Below are 13,557 nucleotides of genomic sequence, written 5' to 3'. Positions count from 1 at the left end.
CATTGGTGACCTTGTAACTTTTTGAGAGAAGCCACAGAGAGTTTCAATAATACATTTCCGACTCAATGCTTCTCTCAAACCAAGCCCAAAATACTCAACCACCAGATACAATATCTATTCAGAACTCTTGTGAGGTGAGGTGCTTCAAAAGAGCTTAGTCCAATGTTTGCAGCACTCAAAATACCCAGAAGTTTAAGTAATATTCAAATGATAACTGGGGCATTTCTTATTAGGACTTTTATCACTGAGTGAATGTTCAACTAATGTTTCATAGCACCACATGTAGGGCTGCCACTAACGATTATTTTCATTGTCGACTAATCTGTCGATTATTTCTTCGATTAGTCGACTAATCATTTTATCGAAAAATGTGTTAAAATGTTGGAAAATGTCGGTCTGTCTCGCCCAAACCCCAAAATTACGTCATCTAATGTCTTGTTTCATACTCACGCCAAAGGATTTTAGTTTACTGTCACGGGAGAGTGTGTAAAGCTGCCAATATCTGAACGTAAGAAGCTGCAGTAAGAGTATTTTGGGGTATTTTTATAGTACTTTTCTATGAAAAATGACCGATTAAACCGATTAGTCGACTACTAAAATAGTCACTGATTATTTTAATAGTCGATTCGTCATCGATTAGTCGACTAATCGTGGCAGCCCTAACCACATGCCTCGTCCACATTTACAACCAAGATCAATGAAAAGTGCTCAGGAGAAGAGATAACACATTGTTTCAGGATATTTAGTTTTGCTGCACCACCCACATTTACGCACATCTGGTAGAGCATTCATTGTAACTCAACAGAGAGCTTCTAAACTTCCCAAATCAGTTTCATTTGTACGATTCTGAGGGACAGGGTAGATACCAACTCATAGAATTTTAATGTATAGGATATTACCTGTGCAGCGTTAACCCAAAACAGATGCTCCAGCAAGAGTGTAGAGACAGATGAGGTTGGAGACCAGTTCTATACACACTGATAAAACTGGCATGATTTCTGTCGGCACATTCAGGTCACAGAGGACTCACAGTCGATTTTTACAATCTGAAACATACTCATTTTTACTTTGTGACAAATGTCCCAAACGTACTCCATTCATTCCATTCTTTATATCCTTATCAGTAAGACTGGAGCCTATCTGAGCATACACACAGTGTCTATTGAGATAGGACAGGTATCTTCCAGCCAATCAGAAAGCTGTTTCACTCAGTGTACTGTATAGCAAGACAAATGCTTACAAGTTTCCTGAGACAGCTGAGCTTTCTATGAATATCTATTGTTAAAGACTGCACTGGACTACATATAAATGCTGATGTGTGCTAAGAACACTTTGCAACTCTGATGCCAAAAGACTGATGTAACTCCTCACACTATAAGGTTTACGGTTACATGCCGATAATAAATCATTAAAGCTACAGCAAAGGTGTCAGGCACATGATAGTCAGACAATCGCAGACTGACAGACACACTGACAAACCATGATGATGGAGCCAGACAATGATGTATTCATCACTGATGAGAACATGCCAGTGCAGAGAAATATGAAACAGCTTACCTGGAACTAAAGGAACCTCCTGGCCCTGTGTCATCCTGAGCAGAACCATTATGAGGAGGGGCGTGGCCCCTGACCACGTGCCATGCATTATGATGCTCACTGTCCTGGCATCACTGGGCGTCAATCTGAGGAAAGGAGATAAACAGAAAACAGGTCAAGAGTGGTGCTGAGATACCTCTCTCTTTCCTGGGTTGAAAAAAGAAAAATGGATATTCAATTTGTTGTGCAAATTACAATAAAATGCCAGAGTGCAGGGGAAAACAACAATCATTGCAACAACAAGACCACGATACATAAAGCAACCTTTTCTAATGGCACTTTAAAGCATTAGTGAATACAAAGTAGCTTTCATGACAAACAATAAACAAAGTAAAGGAACTCCACAGAGAATTGAGTTCCTTTATGTTGTAATACTATAGCAGCTGAATCTATAATTTATTATCCTGGGAGAGTTCAGTGTTAGAATGTTAAGAAGATTGAAAATCGACTTTCTCTGCTGCTAAACTCTTACTCAGTATCTCCTTTTGTACACACACAACAAACACCTCTGTGTCAAACTGATTCCAGACAGGTGAGACTAAAGTGTCCGAGTTTAGTGGTGTGTGCGAGACAATGCCGCTTTGCTGACATCACCTGCGCGTAGTGACAGGGACCGTCTGTGGCATGGAAATAAATCGGAGGATTCTCCGGATCAGCCATCTGTGGAACAACCTGTTCACCCTTGTTTGATTACATCCAGCGGGCCAGGATGCCTCGGCTGCTCCGTCTCCTGGTCTTTCTCCATATCTCTCTCTCTTTCACGCTCCCCTCTCTGCACAGTTATGCACTATGATTTCCTCTTCGTGGGCCTTTTTTGCAGGCGTGACATACTCCTTGAATTGGATATGCTTCAGCTAAAATATGATGGACTTCCCTTTATCATAAATTTCAAGGTGCTACAGCAGTGGTTGAGTCTCTTCAGGCCTTGCATCTTTTGAGATGATGAAGAGCATTAAACACCATCTCACCATGGTAAGAAGGTGAATATGTGTGATAATGAAAAGAAAATGCTCACAATGCAAAGCTAGCAATGCTCAGAAAGGTTTCACACTCTCACTACTGCGCTATGTTCTCCTTCCAATCATGTGCTAAATGCTCCTTTAATTCTTCCAAACTTCCGTGTCCGTTTAATTCATGCAACACCAAATGGACTATTTGCCACTCATTACCGGCAGCTCCTTTCTTTTTTATGTCATCCTTTTCTTCCTGTCTCTCTCTTACTCCCCTTTCTGTAATAGGTTTGCAGGATAAAGAAGGCACAAGCACACCAATTTGCTCGTATAGCTTTTTCTCCAATCTTATCTTCGGGTACTCACTGAACACTTTTGCACCCCCTTTATATGCATTTCCTGCTCTCAGAATTAGAAGAGCCTCTGAAAAGGCTGTCTCTCAGATCTCAATCATTTGGGAGCTCATTGTTGCAGCGTGTGTTATCGTCACTTCTCATTCCTCCAGTGTCACAGAAGAGCCAAAGAATTATGTGTTATATTTTCACAATTGCCCCATTTGCATGTGATGATGACAAGCGCATTCGCGGCTAAATGTCCGATAAAGAAGTCCCAGTGGTTAGACAGAAAGATTACAGTGCTTTCACTCTGCCTGGCCACCTGAACCAGTAGCAAGCCAGTATCCTGGAGGAGCAGCGGACTAGGTGCCCCCATTTTTCTTGATGATTGTCAGATAAACACTGCATCTTCCTCTCGCAGGCAATCAGATAAATACCCAATTACCAGTCAGGAGATGGCTGTGACAAGTGGTCGCCAGGGGTCTTTGGTTTGGGAATGTGGGATACACAACATTGAGATGGCCTCCTCAACCCAGATGCAAGTGGTGGGGAGCTGGACTCGTAATTCAGCTCATCACCCTGTTCTGTTTGATTAATGAATAGAGGAATTAGAGATAAAGGAAGATTTATTTGAGCCCTCCTCTCTAGGAACCACAAACACGTATGTGAAGATGCATCACAGTCTAATCAATGACTATTCCTCTGTACTCATTATTAAGCCCACTTCCATCAAAGGAAATGAGCATGTTTTACAAGGCTTGTTTCAGTGGCTTCCTCTGCATTCACTACCAATTCAGTTTGAGAGGAATGAAAGGCCCTTATTGTCTCTCTTCATCTGACTCAATGACTGCTGAATGGATTGAAGCCAATTAATCAGGCAGTGACAAGAAGCACTGCTGCTGGCTCACTGACCAACTCCCACAAAAGACAGGAACCATCAGCAGAACAGTCACTGCCCACAAATTGATTTTCGGATGCCTGCTAAACCAAGACGATGTCATTCAAAACCTGCGGTTTCTCATTGTGACACTTCTACGAGCCCCAAGCACTTAAACTCAACAGAGATCAGACAGTTGTGGATAACACTGTAACCATGGATGAGCAAATGCAGAACTTTTCCCATTCATCTTGCAAATGAAAGAAGTTCCCCAGTGCACTAATGAGATGCTCATGTGCAGTATCCTTGAACCTGGACAAGACGCAGGTGAAATGTTTAAAAGGAGCAGGTAACTTAAGGGGAAGCTAGTTGGAGGCCTCTGAGAATAAGAATGAACTTCATATTACCTCTGACTGGAACCTCTACCCCTGACTGCTTAATCTGCCTCTCTTTCATCTGCTGCTTTTGTGCTTCTGAGGCACACTGCACATTCTTACACTGACAATACAGAGGCAAAGTAGGAAGCAAAAGTATGGAGAAGCAGCAAAGTGGACATGAACATGTAAAATAAACTAAGTACAAACATACTAAAGTATATTTACACAAAATGGGCACTTTATTAGCTACACATGTGCAGTCTAATGTTATCCAATTCAACTGCTTTGCCATTAGGTCCACTTTGATGATGCTCATAATGTTAGTAGTTAATGGTGGTGTTGTGCTGCACTGCATTATATTCAGAGGTGTTTCTCATATTCTGTATGTAAACAATGTCATGGTGGCTACACCCATTACTTTTACAGTCTACGTGGGTTACCAGCCTGCCGCTATATTGTTTCCTGTGTCCAAATGGCCAACTCATTTGGCACCCACCAGCAGGTGTGTTTTTTTGTTCATTGTGGCACAGTGCATTCTGGTAGTTGAAGGTTTTTCTACCTCTTGATGAACAACAAATGCCACAGCCCTTTTCTGTGTTTTCTCTGGTCATATAGCACCAAATTTAAAAGTATTTGCATGTTTTCACTGTATAGACAGCCCAGTTTTATGTAAAGCAGTGAAATACTTCTCTATCAGTAATAAGCATATGAATTCAAATTTACATATTTCTGGTAATATCCACAAAAACTGAACATTATAAACTTTGTGAAAGGTAGAATTTATGGCAGAGCTGTTACAATAAATTGTATATGTGTATCTAATAAAGTGGCCCCTGGGTGTATGATTCACTGTGACATGAATACAAAATATTCCTTTGCAATCACGGCCATTTGAAAAATAAAGTGGCAAACCTCTCCTGTAAAAAAAAAAAAAAAAAAAGAGCGAAAAACACATCAGTAAGACAGATCAGATCTCCAAGACATCATGTGGTGGAGTTAGACGTCTTCAATCAGCCTCATATTAGCTGAACCTGATATGAGACTTCAGTAGTGTGAGTTACATATTTCTAATATAAAATTCAGTGTTTTCTTGCTGAGCTGCAGCAGAGATACAAGTCCTGGTATCAAATGCAGGTTCGTTTGGGGACACAACACAACCTACGTCATCTACGAGGACAAAGATACCCACTTGACGTGGCTAACTCAGGCTGCTGAATATAAGCTCACAGAAACACTTGAATGCATTTTTGCATATAGCAAGATTTTGTCTCTCATTGTTGACAGTCCAGTTGCATTAAAAAAGGGATAGCTTTGTGGATCAGATGGAGAGGAAGTACAAGTACAACATCCAAAACCTTTCTCTGAAAACATCCATCTGGCATGTAAGAATTTAGACAGACTTAAAATGATCCAAAGCTATCTGTTGATTGACATCTGTGTATTGATTGCTGCTCTGCTTTTCTTCCTAGTCTGGAGAGCTGTTCAAAAGTTAGACTTCTTTTTCTAAGTTGACCGTTTGCTGAATAAGAAGAAAGTTGCTCCTTCACAGGTCCTACACAACCAATATTGCACTTTTCTGCACTGCTAGTGCTCACCCACCCACAAGAGAGTCAAGTGTATTGTGCAATTCAAGTTCAGTATCAACAACAAAGTTTTAAACTCCAGAGTTCAGCATTAATGCATGCCCCTATATATTTTCTATAAATACATGTACAGCAGGTACAGCACTGGAGGGATCAAAACAAAAAGAAAAAGAGAGGGCACGGGGATTACACACTCTATGTGATGAATCATTGGCTGAAGTTCACTGAGGTAGCAAATTTGCTCATTGTGTGCCTTATAACAAATTAATAAACAATTCTATTGAAGAGTTTGTCATGTTGATATTTCTATGGGACAATGACAAGTTGGAACATTGCTATTTAAAGCTGAACTGAGAGTGGAACGTATCTGTGCTCTCTTCAAAACCAGATTCCAAGGAGTACTTCTCGTGCAAATGTATTCATGAGACTCGGTTTATACTGCACGAGTTGTGTGAGAGTTTGTAGACGGATGCTCTACTTGCTGTTATGGTCCCCAGTCCATCAATAAATCATCTTTAACAATGTAAAATGAAAGTCATCACAACATCATGAGCTAATATAACAGTTTTAGGAGGCCGTTAATGTGAGGCATATTGTGTGTGTGTTTTTTTTAAATGAAATAATTTCATAATATTCACTAAATCATTCCAGTTTCTTCTTCTATGATGTTTAATTTGTTGAGCTGGTGTGCGAAGCCTGCATAAAGCATTTACCTCTTTACTGTAAAGGTTTACAGCGGCTACGAGGGTTCTGACTTGCAGTTAGCAAATTACTAATTACAAAGTTACTTTTAAAACTAATTTTATAAGTGTGCCAAGTTTAAATATACATACTGGTGCAACCCACTCCTGGGCACTGGTCCAAAGTTACACCATAACATGGATGGGAGGGCAGTAAGGGAGTTTATCGTGAATGGCAGACATGCATGCAAATCTCCCCAAGTGCATGTTGTTGTGTTGTGCTATGTCAGCGTCATGTTTTGATGGATAGTTCCTGTGCCTCTCAAGCACTCTGTTCTCTATGTCACCATGGCTACTCCTTCCTCATAAAAATGCCACCACTGGATTAAGCATCTCACATTCGCAGTACATTATGCCTCCTCACTTCATTACAATAAAAGGATTAACCTGCCCGGGATCTGTAAAGTGATCGGTGGGGAGGGTGGACGACATGTGGCTGAACTGTCCTTCCCCCTTAGCGTAGATCACATCTCTTGTGCTCATCCAAGTCAGGCTACTAATCATCCACACTCCTGTGGGGGCCACAGTGCACACTGTGGCAACACACCGGGGCCAGAAACAAATCTGAAGCCATTAGGACGCCCTGCAGTTGACTTACATAATAGCATATGCTCCATCCATTCCGCAGGGAAAGACCCTGCATCACTGTCCCACTTTCTGTTCACTGTTACTGTATGTCGTATTGGCGGCTGGTCACAAAAATCGTTTTTAATGGTGGACACTATTTCAGAAAGTGTTTGGTGTGGCCTAAATGGAAGTTTTATATATTCTGGGAAAGATGTTAAAATTGCTATAATTTAACAGGGTGAAGGGTCTCTTCATCCCAAACTGGTAAAATGATGGAGATATGAGAAAACCCCAAATTAGAATAAATTAGAAGAGCCGAAAGCACTCCAGCGTGACTGGGGAGATGGGCCTGGTCACACGCGGCCTCCCCATAGTGATCTGTCTTCTCATGAATGTGATCTGTGATAAATTAAAAGCTGATTATTTCCTGGAGGGAGAAGCCAAGCGCTTGGCCCCCAGCCCCCTCGCTGGCGGTGATGGATTAGTCCACGGCCTGCACTGTGGACCTGTCCCCACTGACTGCACAGCCATGGACGCCACGGGCCTAAGTGCTTCCTATCAAGATGCCATCTCTGACAACTCTTAATTTATTTGAATAAATGCTCCGCCATCTCTTTAAAGGACAATTCCATTTTTTTCACGAGACAGATGGATGGGTCTTTGATTTTTTTAAAGTAATATTACCATACAAACATCCAGCCCTGTTTAGCAGTGATGCACTCTGTAGACATATTTTTAAAAGCTGGGCAACAGTCAGCCATCTTCATAAAAAATAATAGTCAAGTCATATTGGCATTTATTAAATACCAATCCAACTGTTTTCCATCTGAGTGTCCTGAGCTGGTTTCTCATGTTTTGTGTTACATTTCTTAGCTATAATATGATATGCACTAAGATCAGCAGGAAAGGCACAGTGAGAAATGCCTCCCTGTGAAACAGTAACACTGCAGTCAGAGAGCACTAGCCAGCAGTATGTTCTGTGTCCAAGCTCAGGTGCACAGTCCATGAGCTTCCACATAGCTCAGGCTTTTACATTATGGTCCCACTCTCATGTGTCTCAACCATTTTCCCTGGGTCGGCATCATTTGGAAGACCTACAGCGCAATTTGTCTGCAGTCACTGGGTCTGCCCGTGCAGGAACAAAGGCGGTCAGCCCGGCTATTGTGTCCTTTTGTGTCCCATATGTCAGAAGTCTGCTGCACAAACAATGCAGCAACTGCCAAGAGCACAACAGTCATTATCTGTTGTAGAATCACTGTCATTATCCTGCCGCAATCATAACTCTAATTACAAAAGTTGCTTTGTAAGCAGGTAGATTATACAATGTTAATTACCCGTGCACAATGCAGCAAGCGCATGTTCAAATGCCACTCAGTATTGTGCCGCGCACAAAAGCAGCACACGTTTTACCCTCTGCCATATGCAAAGCAATGCTGGGTCCCATGGTGGTTGGTTTAAGCCCTCGTGGCACAATCACAGACCTCTTGTCATTAATAATTCCTCATTAATAATAGTTGTAATGAATCACCGTTAACTGGATTACCTGACATAAACCAATATGTCTGTGTGCGTAGCTGTAATTGATGAACTTCATCCTATAAAACGGTCAATCTCATTACTCAATTTCACAATCAGCTAAACGTAGCGAAGCTTGGTGTTCTTTCAAACACTTAGGTTCATTTTAATTCTCATGGTACCACTTCCTTTGTTCTTGCATATATATAGATGACCTCTTTCCTCGGCTTTAAAATCTGTCAGAGCCACCTTATAACAGGCACTTAAGCATACTGTGAATATATAAATCTACAGGTAATACTGATAAAGACATAATTGTACTAACCTCACATTTTATTTTAAGTTTAACATAGATTATATCCCACTTTCAGTTCTGAAATCTTTAACATACAAATGGCGCCATGGCGTTTAAATTTGCATTTTGTTGCAATACACAGCAGAAAGATTTTCTAAACAGAAGCGAGACACAGGATGATTTTCCCCCGAGCACAGTGCAGCAGCCTTTTTGCATCAATCGCCATAAGGGTGCACTTTACCAACCCACTCTGGCAAATTAAATCCTCAGAATAATATCTCCATCATTGCTGTATTTCTGTGCTCTGACACAAGCATCTATCTGGCTTTGGAAAGCAGTGCAGCGGAGCCTGCCAACTCGCAGAGACCTGAAACCATGGGGCAATAAAAAGTGACATCAGCAATGGGAAAGTTAATAGTGTGTTTCAGATGCACTTTCTAGAGGACAAGAGTAGCAGAGGCTTCATTCACTGTAAGTGACAGCGGCTGGCAATCTCCCTCTGCCTCCCATATGCCCTTATGAATTTCAACCTGCTCTCTGTAATAACTTATAAATAGGTAAGGCTTCCAGAGGGGCTTATGTGACAGACTATAACGTCTGGGCATCCTCTGCATTTACAGTCTGTGTACAGATCATAGTAACAGCTTGTTTTGCTTATTCATCTATTCAATGTGATGTTTGATTGCAGCTGGCAGTTCCCCAGTGCTGTATGTCACACTGGTGGTTGTGTAAGTCTGTTTTTGACTTCACATGAGCCTATTTCCAACTTTGAGGAGCTCATTTCGGCACAGCTGTCAGAGAAAGCCTCAAGCTGAATAAACAGAATGTAGAAACACACAGGCAGACTGAAGACAACATGACTGCAGGCGTCTGTTTCAAATTGGGCCACAGGCATATTTTCCTCCCAATGTTTCCTCCACAGTACATGTTTTTTTTGCTCGTTTATAATCTGACATACACCTCTTATTGCCTGTGAAGTGAATTATATTGTATCATTTATCTTTATGGGTACAGTTAAGCTGGTTGTCGTCAGAGCAGTGTGATGTAAGACAGCTAATTCTGCAAGGAGGGGCAGAATAAAAGATCCTCTTTATTTACTAAACGTTCAAATACAACACACTCTACTATAATACAGCATTGTAAAGCTTTTCTCGCTATACAACTCTGGCCCTGTATTTATCAAACTTGCTGTAAAGAGTCAAGTAGCACAAAAAGTTCACAGAGAGTGGAGAATGAGAAACATTTATCAAGTAACTTACTCCTGCTTACAGCAAAGTGTAGGAGAGGCAGTTCTCAAGTGATCACATGATTAATCACATCACATGCATGCTTAGAATAAGAATAGCAAATTAGAAACAAGGACTTACACTACATCTGCCCCATTACAGCTGGCCACCAACATCTTAAGACATTGATATTTGGTTGAACTTAGGTTGTGACGTCAGGTGATCAATATTCAGTGTCAGGACAACGTCTAATGCCATTTTCAATTTGATGTAGAATACTGACCGCAGATGATGTTGATATTTTGTTGGGTTACAGATGTGTTGTTAAGTTACCAAAATCCATCATGCAAACGCCATCTTGACGTAGAATGACGAAAGGTATGAAGAACAAAACCCAATGTCTGCAACGTGAAATTCTTATGTCGTTAGACATCAACAATACCATCAATCTGATTTTCATTCCAACCAAAATTTAACATCTGTCCAATGTCTTCTGAGGTCATATTGACGTCTGCTGCCAGCTAAGATGGTTCATACTTAAACACATCCCTACATCTTACTCAGTGATATCTTTTTTAGTACAAACATATGCAATTATAATTTTAACAAAGGTATTTTATTTGTGTTTATAAATAGATATGAGAGATGGAAAAATGGCTGAAATAGAAACTAAATGAAAATAAAACAGGAGAGGGGAACCTAACACCGATTTGACAACTGAAGACAATGAAGATGGATGTAGAGTTACTGGAGGCTAAATCAATGATAGCTTTATTCCTGCTTTTGGTAATCCTGATAAATGCAAACCCAACATCCCTTCACATGTTTGTTTAGGTCAGGTAGGTTAACAGTACCATATTTTGAATTACACATATTGTTTCATTAAATCAGGACAAATGCTCCAATGCAGTCAATCCATAATATCTCTGAATGTCTCAGAAGGTATGTGCTCACATCTGTCTCTGTACTGTAGCCATGCAGAACTCAAACAGGGTACCCTTAAAGGTGAAGTCCACCAGTTTTACATATGAAACTAAGTTGACTTGTCATGAAGTCTACTGTTTAGCCTGTAAAATGAGGCGTATAATGTATTTTGTGGCTCTAGAGGATCTTTGCCAAGTCTGAGAAAAGACCATGATGTCATCAGGGTTATAGGGCTTAGAAACTGGAAGTGTCCCAATTTAATTCTACCTGTAAACCGAAAATTGATCAAAATGAGCTTTCGATTTCGACCTTTGAACTCAAAAGTAGGACTGGCGATTCCTCCAGTATTTTCTTCTCTCTACCCTCACTCATTTGCATGCATCCAAAGGAAAAAAACAAACCCTTCATAGACAACACAGCATAGCTTATCGGTAGCTTGCAGCTGCACTTTGAGACACTGTGGTCACTGCCGGAGTCAGACATGATGACGAACTAACAGAACTGGGAAATCCTCTGCTTCCCTGAAGTAAGCAATGTGGCAACTTTCTGCCTTCCCCGTGAGTTATGTAAACAACAAATGAGTCATTGACAGAAAAACTACAGTTTGTAGGCTATACTACACATGGGCTCCATAAGCCACCTTAACAATATGACACAAAGGGCATGGCATATTCACAGCCATTATAAACAAACAGATTTGACAGGAAAAAAAAAAAATCAAAGAATCTAGGGCTTTTTGCAGGTGAGGAAACTGTTGTTGTAAAGTACCCATCTGCCATCCACTGGCTTCTCTTGTTGTTTTTGAAACAGTTTTTTTCCAAACTAAGTGGTGAAATAAGTTAGTATTATTACATTTTTAAGAAATTATTTAAATTTGACCATATGGCCTTGTGTAGCCTTTTTCAAAAAGAATTTGAACATGTAAATGACAGTCAGGGCATAACACCAATGATCTGTTGATACAAATCAAGCCCTGAATGTCTAACAGTGCAGAGCTGTCAGTGCTGGAAAATTGAAGGTCAAATTAAATCAAACTGTGGATTTGGAAAATCATGACACCTGTAATGAAGACATCGACATTTTTAACAGAAAGTCTGTGTTACAAACTGGAGGTGTCGAGGAGCTAATGAAAGCAGACTTTGCTACCAAGAAGAACTACAGCAATTAGTCGTTTCAGCAACTGCCCTAACAGGTGATGTAACTATAGAGCAACAACATCCGCGTAGGGAGAATGTTGGGGTGGACTGTTGGCTCAACAAAACACCTAGGAGTCATTTTGATCCAAACCACGGCTTTCCTTAAACCTAACCAAGTCGTTCTTGCTTCTTTGCCTAACCCGACCTTAACATTGTTACATCATTAAACACATTTTGTGACTACATTTACTTGCTCACTAATATTCTAAACATGACAATATTCTGAATTTGATATGGGTCATGTCAACAATATATTCTGTTTGATTATTACGATTAAGGCCTTTTTCCAAATGAAGCATCTTCCGATTAAAGCATGTGGGATATGCCGACATTATTCTGGTTCTAGCAGTATACTTTGGACATGTATACAGCACATTCAGAATATACCTGTGTTCGAAATCATTCAAGCCTTCACTACTCCCTACAACATATATATAGAACAATTTCGTGAGCACATTAAAACATGCCAAATTAACGTTGGCTGGTGAGGTTAGGGTTCCTGGTTCCTGGTTCCTGGCTCGATCCCAGGAGGGAGCCCTCCTGTGCGAGTTTGCATGTTCTCCCTGTGTCAGCGTGGGTTTTCTCTGGGTACTCCGGCTTCCCCCCGCAGTCCAAAGACATGCAGGTTAATTGGTGACTTTAAATTGTCCGTAGGTGTGAATGTGAGCGTAAATGGTTGTCTGTCTCAATGTGTCAGCCCTGTGATAGTCTGGCGACCTGTCCAGTGTGTACCCCATCACTCGCCCAATGTCTGCTGGGATAGGCTCCAGCCCCCCCGTGACGCTCAAGAGAATAAGCAGTTAGAGAAATTGGTTGTATACTACTTTTCACAATGCATTGTTGGATACTTTGAGTCCACTATATAGGGTATAGTAATTCTCACTATACATTCAACCAGCATTACAAAATGGCAAAGACGCTTTATAGTGGACTATATAGTGAGTAGTGAGTGATTTCGAACACAGCTTGTGTGTCTCAAATGGGGTTTTTCCAGGAGTTTGTGACACATGGCCTCTTGCCTGTTTACTGCCAGCTCTGTGTGTTGTCATGGATGTGTTGTATACAAAACAACAGTTTGCAAGGAGCAAAGCTGGGGTAGAGATGTATGCCCAAAAGAAAAGCCACATTTATGGTCGGAAGAGGAAACACACATCTATTTTTGACATGATAAAATAATCGTATATCAACAGGTGTTTGGATATGTGCAAATATCATAACACCAACCTTTTCAAGAAGGAGTAAAGGAATAAAAGAAGAAGACTGTGTTTGCACAGTGGAATAAGTCCAATATTGATGAAAGCTTTGAAAAAATCCTATTTTGATGCAAAGAACCAAAATGGCATAAGTGATTTCTCTTTTCCACATTTTGATGTGAT

The 13,557-nt window shown here is 40.7% G+C and overlaps 1 protein-coding gene across 1 annotated transcript in view; it reads right to left on the bottom strand.

The window, feature by feature from the left end:
• The window catches only part of robo1 (roundabout, axon guidance receptor, homolog 1 (Drosophila)), a 267,974-nt gene that overhangs the window by 238,748 nt on the left and 15,669 nt on the right, over window positions 1-13,557 (bottom strand). The window contains exon 3 of the mRNA XM_050062181.1: window positions 1,558-1,682. Within this exon, the coding sequence (XP_049918138.1) occupies window positions 1,558-1,645 (88 nt within the window). The 5' untranslated portion in view covers window positions 1,646-1,682. The remainder of the gene's footprint in view (window positions 1-1,557; window positions 1,683-13,557) is intronic.

This window comes from Epinephelus moara, chromosome 2 (assembly GCF_006386435.1).
Source record: "Epinephelus moara isolate mb chromosome 2, YSFRI_EMoa_1.0, whole genome shotgun sequence".
In the NCBI taxonomy this organism is placed as follows: domain Eukaryota; kingdom Metazoa; phylum Chordata; class Actinopteri; order Perciformes; family Serranidae; genus Epinephelus; species Epinephelus moara.
This window is presented reverse-complemented; position numbering and strand designations above follow the sequence as displayed.